Raw genomic sequence first — 14,517 nt, forward strand, 5'->3', positions numbered from 1 at the left:
TGTAGAGTTTAAAGTTTTCTCTGTCTCTTTTTTTCATGACAGCGTCGTCTTTTCATGTGGCTTCATCTGTGAGGGTGTAAATTTAGTTTTGGCTCCACATTAAATCCCTCGTTTGCAATTATGGTGCAAGTGCAGCTGATAATTAATTGTGTTAATTAGCAGTGCACACTGCTTAAAATTCTTAAGAACCTTTAAACAGTATATATTTGTATTATCACTGAACCAAATGACTCTGTCATGTGAAATGGGTGATAGTACTGCCAATCCAACTGAGAATCAACACCAAAATGCAGCTCTAACACACTTTTAGCCACTTTAAGTTCATAGTTTTGGTTTCTGTACCTACAAGCCCAAATAACGCTACTTTGTATAAAAGTGTGGGCTCCAAGGGCAGAAGCTAACAAGAGCTAATTGTATACTACCTTACAAGAACTAACACAAGCTAACTGTGCGCTACCTGCAACAGAAAAGCTAACAAGCTAACTGTACACTATCTTCCTAAATGCATAATAAGAACTATTTACTGTTCATGTTCTTTCTTGTTAGCTCACAGGCTAGACAGCTGGGTTTTGTTGACAGCAGAGTCAGGACAGAATTTTGGTCAACAAATAGCTCCAATGCTAACTGCTGCTGCTGCTAAAACCTATATTTTTATTTAAATCTAGTCTTAAACTATTTAAAAATAATGGAGCCATAAAACAAAAATGCCATTATGTTTTTGTACTGCTTGTTTATTTTTTTAAGGACTATTATTCAAAATTAGCAGTTTGTTTGTCTCATTGTATTAGCAATTCATATCATTATCCCATGACCATGAGTTAATTATCTTGCTACGTTAACATAAAGTCTTTTCTACTGATCAATCACTCAATAATCTATTTTTCTTTAGTTAACTTTGGTTTCATTGGTGCATAAATGTATTTTTAAGACTGCTATTCTGAAAAATAAGTAATTTCATTTTCTTAAGATATCAAATTAGGACTACAACTAATGATCTAATCCTAATAATCTGTCAATTATCTTTTCAATTAATAGTTTAGTCTAATAAATGACCATCACAATTCCCCAAAACCAATCCCAAAATCTAATTTTTTTCAAATATCAAATATAATGATATAAAAACACTTAGTAAATCTTGATGACTTAAATGATTAAACATTATTAAAGTTGATTCATTGACTTATTGTTTCATCACTACTGTATATGAAAGTGTTTGTAATTAAAACTTAATTATCTTGTAAATTAACAATTTTTTTTAGTATAAATTTCATTTTGGTTCCACACTTGCATCTGTTGGTTTAGGTTTCCAATCATGAGAGTATAAGTTCAGTACTAACATAGCTGATTGACAGATTTAAAAAAGTTTTACAATAACACAACACTTCCTTAAGTCTGAAAGTACAGACGCCCAGAGCAGCCATGGTCGCTGACAACTTGGTTTAGGCCTATTGTTGTCTCAACTTTAAAAACATCATTCTTGTTATCTCTAGATAAAATGTATTTAGTTGAGATTACAACGCACTTATCTAATAATGTTAAAGATAAATTTACTTTGGAAACACTGCCTATCAGACAAGCGCCACATTCAAAACATGTTTCGTTAGAAATGTAACTGCTTTAAATGAATTTTGTGTATTGTTATTTTGAGTTGCCTTCCTAGGCTAAATAAAGGTAAAATTAATGATTTTTTTTAAAGTGTTGTGGTGCTCATGCTTACTTTAAAAAAAAAAAACAAAAAAAAAAACGCTGTCGTCTCAACATATATCGAACCATTATCTCACAATTACGATTTATCTTGTTTTTTTGAGATATCAATAAGTCTTTCACTGGTAAATTTGTTGCCTGACAACCCACAGAGGTTGCATTTGACCCACAAAAGGTTGGAGTTGACTCTTCTGTTATGCAGCATTACAAATTAGAGGCCAAATGCTTTGTTGCAGTTAGTTGGAGCTACTTTTAGTCATCCACACCTCTTTCCTTCCTTCCTGCTCCCCTCCTCTCTCTCTGTCTCACTCTCTCTTGTTATGTGACAGTAGGTTTCTAGGAACAACAGTTTAAGCTCCATGTTCTACACGAATCCACAAATATCCAGTTAGTCAGCATGCGCTCCATCCTGGATCCCAGCTGAGGATCAAAGCTCTACATGTAGGTCAGATGAACTGTGTTGACCCATTTAACCAACAGTAAACATTTTTCTTCCCAAGTCCTAGTTTCAGTCTGAAGCGCTGTCACCAGATGTACAACGATACGGGAAAACTGACCCTGGATCGGCCATAAGTGATCCAATAAGATCCTGTTGTAAAGTCAGTGTCGCCACTCACAATGTGTTTTTGTTTTTTCATGCTTCATACTGCAGACAGATGCTCATACTGTATACAGTATTCTAGTTTTTAAGGTAACTTATCCGTACTATGTGTATGTGACACTTCCAATTTCACTGCGTCAATAAAGTCTATCTGATCTTATGTTCGTTGTTAACCATATATTGTATATCAAACGAATACCATACCAAACGTTTACGTGTCAAACCACTTGTTTGGTGTGGTTATCTTCAAGTTTGGTTTATGGCACAAAAACGATACACCTGTGACCTTTTTGTTTACGCAACAGGATGCATGATGTGTCCTTCAGCCTGCATATTGATAGCCGAAGTCATGACGTCACTTCCTGTCTAGCCTCTGTTCCACTAGGACCTGTAACTCAATGCAATCTCTCATTCAGCATTTCTTTCATCTGTCTTTCTGGACAAAAATAAGCGTGTTCCTGGAGTTTACTTAAGACAAATGGCATACACTACAGCAGCCGCTATAAGAAATAGAAACCTTCGTGATTTTAACAAAGTAAAAATTACTCATGTGAGCTGGAGAAAAAAACTACAGCTCCCAACGCTCTCTTCTAAAGTCAGTTTTTCAACTTTCTAGTTGTAATTCCGCTGTCCAAAAACTTCTACAGCGTTCGCTCCTCTCTGTCCTGCTGTTATTACAGACACTTCTGAACTAAAAACTCGCTCATGAACTCGTCTCTTCTGTCGAGCTGTGACGTTTAGCCTGCAGAGGTCTAGGGCTTATGGGAAATGGTGTTTATTAAATGCAGCTGAAAAACAAATATTGAATAAACAACGATATTAGATTAGAACATTTTTCAAACAGCTCCCATCCTAATTTAAACACATTTGAAGCGAGCCACACGACATATTGATGAGAAAGGATCTGTTTCAAGGCTGGATTTTTAGCCATTAGCATTGTTACAAATGTCAATGTGATTTTGAATGAGGTTTTCTTACTTCTGGAAAAGGCTCTCTGGCCTGTAGTCGGAACCAGGGCACAGACATATGGCACAAATTAATATACGCTGCAAACTCAGTTCTGACTTTATCGAAATCTGGATATAGTTTGTCCTGAGATACAATAATTCTGAAGTACAATTATTTGGTACCTGCCTGGCAACACTGGTCTGAAGAGGTTATCAGTCAGTCAGTCAGAGTCCAAGACAACATGAATTGTTTATCCAGTGTTTATGTACAGATTACAGGTAACAATATATATGTATATAGAGTAGATAAAAGAGGTTACAGCACTACTCAGTGGCTAATGTTTCCGGACTATTAACAACAATCAAGTTGATTAGTAATACAGTTAAAAACCACGTACACTAATTAGCATCAGGTGTCCTCTGACTGAGCTGTAATGCCCACGCAGCAGAAGTTTAAAGGGACGCTAACATTTTTTATTATGGTAGTTTTAATTTTTCACAACAGTTATAACTCAACATGGTCGTAAAATTATCATTTTGTTGTCGTGCTGAAACTCATCACTACTGATTATTCTTGATTAGAACTAAAATGGGTGTTTAGATGAAGTCAGTTTGTTAGCTGGCAAACCGTAGAATTTTCTGAAACTATTGTTAGCATGTTAGCATTAACATGAATGTTCTTGCTAAATTAATCTGCTGGTTAGTCAGTGACCTAATTGTTATATTTATTAAGTTAAAAGCTTACTGCAATATTTGGTATCTTTGAAACATTTGAAATAAAGTTCTAGTAATTTGAATACGTAAGTAATAATGGACTCCGACACTACCCATCATCCCTCCCTTCCAGACCAGGACCTTCTGTCGCATTTATCGATGCATTACGTCTACTGCACATGCACAACTTACTGTACAGCAGAAATGGTAAATTATAATAAAACTGTTTCTTATTTAGTCATCATTAAAGGCAGAAGAAACAAACATTAAAAGCTCTTTAATTAATATGCCACAATATCTTCTTCTAAACAAACAACTAACATTAGCAAGCTAGCTAAAATCAGCTGGCTATCTCAGTAGCTAATTAGCAGCAGAAAAATGTCTTGTGGAGCATTAATTTAAAATAGCTTTGAAACTCTTGACTGCACTAGAACTTTTACATGAGCTGAAACTGGTGCTTTCACTAGCTAACACAGCAAAGGAATAAACTTTTACATTAGCCAAAACTGGTCATTTCATTAGCTAATGTTAGCAAAAGAACTTTTACATTAGCTAAAAATGGTTCTTTTACTAGTTAATGTTAGCAGAACAACAAATCTTTACATGAGCTTAATTTTTTTCTCTCACTTGCTAGACTTACCAAAAGAACTATCTTTTACATGATCTTACATTGGTTATTTCACTAGCTAATATTATTAATGGCTCTGCTGTTATGGTACGGGTATCATGTTTGGTAAACAGCTTTTTCAGTTCCCCAAATGTGTCAAAAACTGTGACAGAAGGTTTTGATCCAGGTGGCAATGATTGAAGTGAGAACAGACTGTTCTTAAGATAACTCTTGGGAACTTGTTTAGTGCCTGTGAACAACTTCGATTGGGTTCAACACTAAAAAGCTTTTTTTTTTTTATGGATCCTTAATTTTATAACAATTTGTAGTAAGTTTCCTGGAAAGAACTTTGTTATGTGGTACTAATTACAGGGAAAATAGAGACAAACTAAGAACAGTTGTTGAGTTTATTTAGTTGTGTTTATGAACATTTGTTAATGTCCAGAGGACCTTTCTTTAATGAACTGCTCCAATAAACCCAAACTAAATTTAAGTATTCATTTATTATCGGCAACTTTTTTCTCCATATATGGTGAATTGTATGCTTGCCTGATGACGAATTCCACATTTTTGCATGTTCAGCTGACCTGCTGTGCACTGACTAAAAGTCTCCAGGTTATGCTAACAATTGATCGGAATGTATTAATTACATGTGTACCAATCAAACTCTGTGTCCATTTCCTTATTTTTAGTTCCACATTGCAGAGTCCTTTCCAGGAAACTTCCTATGAATACACGGTTACATATTATTTCTCTCTGGAAAATTAGTGGAAACTATGGGACCTGTAAAGTAAAGCCTTACACACAAAGTTAAATTCCTACATTGGTAACCAATAGCAGAATTGAATCCAATTCAATTAATGTGAATATAGAATATTTTGTTCTCTGCAATGTGACAACTGCATGACAACGGTCTAAAATTTAAAATGTCTAGCGTCCCTTTAAGCGCCATCAACAGTCAACATCAACAAAGTACAGGACATGAACCACCACCTACTGTACATACACAATACTACGTCAGAGGCAGTGTGTGTTGTTGTACCCGCTGCTGCAGTGGGTATGGAGGCTGGGCTCAATTCACTTTCACTTCAGTCAGTTCAAACAGGAATTACATCACTATCACACTGTAATATGGGAGGTTTTTAACCATTTTGAGTTTGAAATCAATCCAACTCCTGAATTGGCTGAAGTGAAAATTGGGTTGATGATGGTCCCACGAGGCATGTTGGACATGTACACAAAGAGCTGCAGAGTCCAAAGTCCCCTGATTGTATCACAAGTAAAAGAATAAAAGAAAAAATAATTTGGTATATAGAAAAAGAAGAGTCTTCAAAATTTCTCTCGTTTATTGTCCGTCAACGGTCCACTCCCAACGCTCCCAGTTTTAGCAGCAACATCTCCGTGTTTGTGGTCCATGGATTGAAATGTAACTGCCCACATTAGGTTTAATAGCACTTTAACATGTACCGCACAATGTTATCCCATTCACACAGAGAGCAGATTAGATGTATATGTTAATGTTCTTCGTTACTGGCATTACTGTAGAAACCTCAGATCTCTAAAACAAATCAACACCCCAGGAATTGACAAAACCACCTCAGTATTTTCATTTTTGTTTCACATTTTAGTCTAAAATATGTAGTTATACTGGGCGTATAAAAACTGAATTTCACCCTTTTCTTGACATGTTTTCTCCAGTGGACTGGCACTCAAATGGTTTTGGCTGAGTGTTTTTTTTTTTCTTGTTACTATTTTGACATTTTTCAATGCAGTGTCAATGTAAAGTAATCAGAAAACTTCTCTGAAGAAACACAAAGTCAATACGTTTTATTTATAAACATGTTCAGCTCTCAAGTTCTAATGTTCCTCCTTCTAATGTTTCAAAATTACTGAGCTTGTTCAAACTTCAAATTTTCTGACTCAGATAAAAAACGAAAAGATTAATTGTTAATTCCGTCCAGCTCCTGTTAAGCTAGGAGTTAAGTTGATGATTTAGAGATGATGAGGTTTGTACCCAAATAGCGAGCTTTCATGCGAGTTGACAAAGGGCTGATAATTGCTAAACACATCAAAAACATGTAAAAACAGTATAAAAATAAAGTTATTATTACTTTGATACACCAAAATAACGTACTCACTAGATAACATAATTTACAACAGCACATCGATGAGATGACTGCACCATTGTAACATAAATTATTTCACATTTTTGGTATAAAGCAACATATTACACAACAGGGGATTTGTCAAAGCAAGAAAGAAGGTTAACTACTATATCGAGTGTAAACTCTGAGAACAAGCAGCACAAAATGTTCTAAATATCTGTCGCGTCAGGAATAAGTCTATTTGGCCCTGTGCTGAAAAACTAAACTTTGACTAAAATGTCAAGATATTTCAACAGTATTAATTTTAAGTATGGATCAAATGTATAAATTATGACTGAACGCGCTGAAATCTTTATGTTTTATAAATTTCATCTTTCTAAAAGTTTTGACATGATGGTGGGGGCGTTGTGTCCATATTCTAAGATAATTGGATCTCTATTACTACCATCGTTTTAAAAAAGGACCAGTGTGTAACATTTAGAGGGATTTATTGGCAGAAATGGAATAAAATATTCACAAGTATGTTTTCATTAGTGTACCTCTGAGATTAGGGAATACTGGAAATAATAATTGTTGCGTTTTTGTTACCATAGAATAAGCCGTTTTTATCTACATAGGGAGCGGGTCCTCTTCCACGGAGACCGCCATGTTTCTACAGTAGCCCAGAACAGACAAACCAAACACTGGCTCTAGATAGGGCCATTCACGTTTTTCGCAGCTACCATAGTTTCTCCTACACGCTTGGAAGGGGAGGGTGAGGCGAGGGGCATTAAATTGGTTGCAATCTGCAACCTCACCACTAGATGCCACTATATCTTACACACTGGTCGTTTAACAAAAGATAAAAGAACAATTACTTTGTGAGCATTTGTAAACTACAGCTCCCATAATTCTTAGTACTGCTGTAAAAGCTTCATGGGAGCTGTTAAAAAGTATAAAAATAACTGTTGTAACAAACAAATTGTTATTACTTTACGAGCACGGTTTAGCAGTGGAATACTAAATTTAATTGGTTTAACAAAATATTGCATTAGCATAGCGGGCTAATAATAGCATGAGCTTATAGGTTAGCATCCATTTATTGACATTAAAGCATACGGATTAACACTGAAATCTAGCTAGAATTAGCCTCTATGAGATTGCTGTACTACAAGAATTAGCTTAGCAGGAGCTTATTTATCATAACATTGGTTTGTTAGCTTTTAGCATGTGATCTATGGCTGGAGGTAGCCCCATTTGTGACTTCTGCACTCCGTAAGTTACCGAGCTACGGACAAAACGTGCGCCCAGTGAAAATGAGCGGAGTGGCGCAGTCTGTGAAAATAAAGATTATAAAGTTGGTTTTGCTCTGGGCAAACAATAAATCATTCAGATCAAAAAGTTGTACTCGATTACTCTTGATTACAAGTGAAATGGGTGTTAACACAATGTCAGTTTGTTAGCTGGCTAACCATGGTATTGGTTTACCTACTCAACACTGTCTGGTTAAACAGAAAGTAGCGTTAGCATATAAAAACATAAAAAAGGAATGTGTTTGCTAAATGATTCTGATGGCTAGTTAGCAAGCTAACATTTCAGGTTACTTGAGCTGAAAGTTTACTGACATGAAGTTTAAAATGAAATTCTAGTAGTTAAGACATCTGTGAGATCATGAAAATACCTTTGAAGATACAACCCGCCTCTGGATAACAGATAAAAAATTAACGTTTTGACTTTTCCCCAAAGGTTCGGGTAGGGAATGCAACGTGGCCGAATCACGGAGTAACGTACAGAGTGCGGATGTCACAAAGGGAGCTAGGCTGGAAGGGTTGCTTCAACAGTGGTATAGTAGCTTAACCAAAGGTGCAACCAGCTAACAGTCATTTTCCAATAGCTTCTTTTTTTTTATAAGAACACCACGTTACAAAATAATTTTAAAATCCTATAAAGACAGAAACACAACAGTGTTACTGAACAATGTACCATCAACTTCAGTCAAACTATTTCTACGTCTCCATGACAACCAAAGAGGTAATAGGACAGTCCGGTTAGTTAAAAATGACACGATCCGACAGTCAGTTGGAGAAGTGAAGTGGGCGGGTCTTTCGAGTTCCTCTGAAGAACCACTCACCAACAACACATGAAGAAGAAACAGCAGAGAAGAATTAATACATTCCCTTTTCAGAAATTTACCTTTCCTCTTTGCTCCGCCCACAACAGTCCTCATTGGTTGTCCATCAAACTCAAAGCCCTCTTCCAGTATTCCCTAATCTCAGAGATCATACCTGCTAAGGACTCGCTATGTTAGCACACTTCCAGGTTTAAGCCAACACATCCTGTGGTGGTGCGCACTCATTGGCCGGTTTCTGCAGATAGGCGGGCCTCGTACAGGCTCAATGCGTGATGGACGAACTCGTACTGCTCACCTGTCTGGATCATACCTCCTCTGCACAGACAGACATACAGATTATTAGTTATTGTAATAACGATGTTTAAAGAAACTAAAACAACACTATAACCATTGCACTTGTTTAAGTCAAGATACTGCATATAGCTGAAATGATTTTATTCCATCTTGAGTAATACAATTTTTGAAAATTAGCTTTTTATAAATTTGTTGAAAAGGTTTATTTTTGATAGCGCCATTGCAACTGAGTAACAGCAGAATCAAACCATCCTACATCTCCGCCATAATCGAATAATTGTGCAATATTCTGTGTACTACTCCCGTGCAATATTAGTTTTCCCATGTTAGTTTTTCTTATTTATTGTATTGATATCATATACACCTCTATTACTCTCGACAGTACATGCACCTCTGCTTATTACTTATTACTTATTTTGTTACATTGTATTATACTGTCCTATCATCATCAACCGGTAAACCCACTTGGTACTCGACACTTAGTTTATCTTATACTTATACTGACCTGATACTTAATTTATTTTCTGACCTGTTTTATAATGTTTATAGTGTATTATATCGTTTGCTAGTACTTTCTCCTGTGTGCACTAACGTAAAGGCGAGCTGCTGTAACAAAGAGTTTCCCTTCAGGGATCAATAAAGTATTTCTGATTCTGAGTATTTCTGATAACATGTACAGCCATGAACACTAACAAGCAACCAAATACCAATTCCTGTTTGGCATGAATGACCCCATTAAGTATTAAGTATAAGTAAGAACTGGAGTTCCTGCTGAGCTGTCACATAGACACACGGTTGGTGCGTACGTTGCTAGCTAGCTAACATCTGTACAGTTGGTACACTGGCGGTTTGAGGTGACACGTTCAGTCAGAACACAACTTAATGTCGAAATCAGACAACAAAATACTTATTTGAAAATGGTGACTATGTTGGGTAAATTCTTGTCGTGGCTTGGCTGAGAATCATGGCAGACTACACTTTGGACCCCAACCAATCACAGCCAGCCATCTCTCAGGACTTGCGTGACATACAGAGGTGATCATCAGGCGCCAGGGACTGACTTCACCTGACAGCCCCGACAATGAATGTTTATGTATTTATCAATGGTTTTCTGAATGAAAGTGAAGCTACAACCATTCTTGTCTGACTTTTTCCTTCACAGTCGGCAGAATGGGACGGGAAAAGTTTAGAATAAAGTTTAGGTTAAGGTAATCCTTCAGGAAATTAATGTAAATCAATGCGATGCCCTTGCAATTATAGTAGTTCAAGTATTTGTGAGTTTTACCTGTCGGCTCTGAGCCGGCAGGTGATGCTCAGAACATCCACCACTCCCTCCAGCTGCAGCTGTCGACAGCCTATCGTCGTGGCGATGAAGCAGCCTGTCCGGCCAATCCCGGCGCTACAAGCAGAGGAGCGTGGGTAATGGAGTTATTTCAAAACATTTTTCAGCAGTTGTAGTAAAAAAAAAATATATATATTTAAATTTAAAAAAAGCATGTTTCCCCATTTCCCTCTCTCTGTACCTGCAGTGGACGATAACTGGCCCCATGGCGGCAGCCGCCCGTCTGTCGGTTTCAACGTCGCCCATGAGCTGCAGCAGCGGCATCGCTGAGTCGGGGGTTTTGTGGTCAGGCCATGATGTGTACCAGTAATGCTGCAGCACGCGGGTTAGATTCCCACACTGCACACAAGAACACATAAAATGTGAATCCCGGGCACAAACTCTAAACACAAAGAAACAGCAATGCTTAAATAGTGCGTGTACCTTAAGTGTGAGACTGCGAGTGGTGTAGTGTTCGCACTCTCTGACGCTGTTGACCAACACTTCAACCTTCCCATAGATTCCCCTCTTTTCCGGCCAATACAGAACACACTTCTACAGAGAGAAACGCAGAGACAGAGGGAGAAATATTTCATATACTGTTGGATTTTGCATGTTTAACCCATTAACTAGTACAGATCAGCTGTGCAGTACTTTCCATTCCTGCTGAGTATTTTCCAAATCATCCCATCAGACTGATTTCCTAGTTTCATTTCATTTTTAAAGAGAAAGACAACTTGCAGAGACTTGATTTGAATGCTTGCTTTACAGATTCAGATTATTAATACAAAATATAATGCACAATAAATGTATTACTGTGATTTAAGCTACCCAGCTGTATATAAAGTAATTAAAATTAGCTCCACCTTTACCAGCTGCTTTATATATAGGTATATAAATATATTTTGATATGTAAGTATTTAAGTATATTTTGATGCTAATACTTTTGTAATTGTATTTAAGATTTTGAATGCAGGACTTTTACTTGTATTTTTACACTGTAGCATTGCTACTTTTACTTAAGTTAAAGATCTGAATACTTCTTGCACCGCTGGCAGATAAGAGCAGGCACCAAATTATTAAAAGAAATATTTCACCGTCGCTTACACGTCTGTCGTTTCATCGTCAGCAGCAGAACAGCCAAATTCACTTAATCCTTTTGCTTACTGTATGTATTCGACTTTCAAACAGTATACTGTAGCTTTGCCAACGTAACGCTTTGCAACAACTAAATGTCAGATGTTTCTAAGAAACAGTCGCAGGTCGCATGTAGAATTTAACTTCCACCTGAGCATCAACATCCCCCTCTCGCCTGCTTGTTTTTGAAGTTAGCGTACTTTCGTTAAAGACTTCCCTCCTCGTCACGTTACCTCGTTCTTCTCCTTCAGTTTGGTGATCATGACGATGACCGGTGACTCCTCCTGCCAGGCCATCTGCCAGAAGTCGTTCACAGTGTTCACCATGGGACCCTGAGTGGCGATGAACGCCTTCTCGTCGCCTAGGTAACCCTGGGACGGGAGCCAATCACACAGCAGTGTCAGCAGCTTGCTGGAGGGAAGTAACATCACTGTTGACATGAGCTCTGGAAGACTTCATAATGTGAAGAATTCATTCATAACGGCAGCTTTTGTCACTTCTAACAGTAGGAAAGCTGAAATACCTGCCGATATTATTAACGATCAGTGCAGGTATTTATACGTTTATTTATGAGGAATTTTCTTTTCCAGGAAGTGAATGTATGAAGGAACTGATCCCTGTATATATTAATTTGGAGCACAGTTCAAGACAAACTGTTATTCATTGTTAATCAATAGTGGTATAGGAGGGATGTAAGCAGTCAAAATACTTAATGCATGTGCCAACTACTACATAGTGTTTGTGAATATTACTGAAAATGTTGAATACAGTATGAACATGATCCATTATAACACCAGAGGAAAAAAACTTTCTGTACTTCTTATGTTCTGATTTTTATCAAGAAAATGTTTAAAAATACACATTTGGCATTGAATTTGCTGATGCTGGCTCCACCTCGCCTTATTTTACTGTCGTCATATTGTCTCGATATTAACAATAACAGTAAGTTTATGTATATAAACAGCTTTCAAAGCAAAGTTACAAAGTGCTTTACAGTAAAAACAAAGAATAAAACGAAAAAATAACTAATAAATAATCTAAACAATTACAACAAATAATATCAGTTAAGAAAAAGCCTTTTTTTTTTTTGTTTTATGAAGAGATTTAAAAGAAGATACTGCGTTTGCATGCCTGAGCCTGAGATATTGTCTGCATTCAGTAGTTTGCAAGAACAAAAAGGTGTTGAGAAAAACGTGGTAATCGATATTATTTATATTTCTGTCTGTCCTCTCCATGCTTCTCCCTTTCATGTGCTTACTTACTTTAAACATGCACTGTGTTAGTGTGCACAGTAGGATGAAGACTGAACACAGCTTCTGTACTCTCACGTGGTCCGACTGTTTAAATTGTTTCAGTGGAGCTTCCTGACAGGAAGAAAGTGTATTGTATCGCAGTCTGAGAGCGACATTACAGACTTCTGCAGGAGTAAACTTTCACTGCATTTGTGTGTGTGTGTGTGTGTGTGTGTGTGTGTGTGTGTGTGTGTGTCCGTCCATGAGGAAACCAAAAGAAAAAGCTGTCGACATTCCAGATAAGTGATGCGATCATGTCAGTGTGCTGGATGTTTGCTCTTATGGTGTCATAATTAACTGAATTAAAAGTTAGGAATGAATGATGGCTTCCTCAAAGTCAGGGCACAGTGAGTGAGAATTATGACATTTATGATAAGCCACGGTTCGACAGTGCAAGCGGTTGCGACTAAAAATAGATATGTGCGAACCGTAAAATGTATTTAGGAGCATGTGTGAGAACAAAAAGTATTACAAAATTCAGCACAAGCGACGGCAAACTTAAGTTTGTCAAGAATCTTAAAATTTGGCAAATTCTGCTTTTTATTTTACTGACATTTTAGATTAGTCTCCAGAGATATTATTGAGTGTATATAGTGACTTTCTGTTGTGAACTTAACTGTTGCTGCTCAAGAAACAATATTTAGTTATATTTAAAATATAAATATAATCCTGTTCTGAATTTACGCATTGTTATAAATGATGAACCGAGCCGATAGAGTCTGAATAAGATAAAGATACAATCCTATCAGATGCCTTCACTATAAGCCTCGTTTAACCAATGTTATTTTGGGATTATTATTTTTTATATCACTCACAACATGAGAGTTACTTCAGGACTTTGCACTTAATTCATCAGTTTCACTTATTTTTCACTTATTTTCTTGCTAATGTCTGAGTGTGATGTGAAAAACCTGTGTGTTTTTTAATAAATACTGTCATAATAATGGTCTAAAATTATGTGAAAATTAATAGTTTTTAGTCAAATTACATCAGATTTCCTTGGAGGAGGATCCCACTGGACTACTGGCCTTGGTGAAGGTCTGCACTTCTAGTTATAGATGTGTTCATACCGTTCATACCGTCGACACCGTTTAAAGTAGTTTAAAGTATAATTACATAATTATTAATTAAAAACAGTTTGAAGCAGAAATAATTAAAAACTTTGTATTTTATTCAAATAAATTTTATAATTTTGCTTGTAAATGTCTCCTCGTATCCCTTTATTAAGGACAAACACATTATTTGTTTAATTTTCATTGCGCTCCTAAAGTTCTTCACATGCGCTCTTTGGGAAAAAAGTTAGCGTCGAGCTCTTTAAGCTGTGAACACCTGAAGAAAAGACCATCACAAAGACAAAAATACTCTTAACTTCCAGTAAGATACACTGATTCTTTTTAGCCTTGACATTAAAAAAAGATCATACTGAACAACTGAGAAAAAACAGTGAACTACTTGTCGTGACGCCGCCCTCCAGATGCCACAAGAACACAACAGCTCACGCTGGACTGTACCAAAACAAAAAGCCAAAAGGCGAGGAAATGGAGCTAAAAAGCCAGATTTGATGCGGCAACATCAGAAAACAAAAGACCAGAGCCCTTGAACAAATGTGTTATTTGATCTCCTGACTGGCAACAGCAAATCGACCACGCTGGAACCTGACCCGATCAATCATAACGTCTAAATCC

General features: G+C 36.8%; 1 protein-coding gene across 3 annotated transcripts in view; it reads right to left on the reverse strand.

The window, feature by feature from the left end:
- Positions 1-3,497: 3,497 nt before the first annotated feature.
- The window catches only part of ptprr (protein tyrosine phosphatase receptor type R), a 44,095-nt gene continuing 33,075 nt past the window's right edge, over positions 3,498-14,517 (reverse strand). Inside the window, exons 12-17 of one of the 3 annotated variants that reach the window (XR_006376741.1) lie at positions 11,774-11,911; positions 10,848-10,958; positions 10,606-10,763; positions 10,368-10,481; positions 8,943-9,103; positions 3,498-8,772 (exon numbers count right to left, since the gene is read on the reverse strand). Coding sequence is in view for 1 of the 3 variants with exons in the window: in XM_044185381.1 (XP_044041316.1) it covers positions 9,010-9,103; positions 10,368-10,481; positions 10,606-10,763; positions 10,848-10,958; positions 11,774-11,911 (615 nt within the window). In the remaining 2 variants the exon portion in view is untranslated. Of the gene's footprint in view, positions 9,104-10,367; positions 10,482-10,605; positions 10,764-10,847; positions 10,959-11,773; positions 11,912-14,517 lie in introns of all 3 variants that reach the window. The other 2 variants (XR_006376742.1, XM_044185381.1) reach the window with 2 other exon arrangements.

Source organism: Siniperca chuatsi, linkage group LG23 (assembly GCF_020085105.1).
Source record: "Siniperca chuatsi isolate FFG_IHB_CAS linkage group LG23, ASM2008510v1, whole genome shotgun sequence".
In the NCBI taxonomy this organism is placed as follows: Eukaryota; Metazoa; Chordata; class Actinopteri; order Centrarchiformes; family Sinipercidae; genus Siniperca; species Siniperca chuatsi.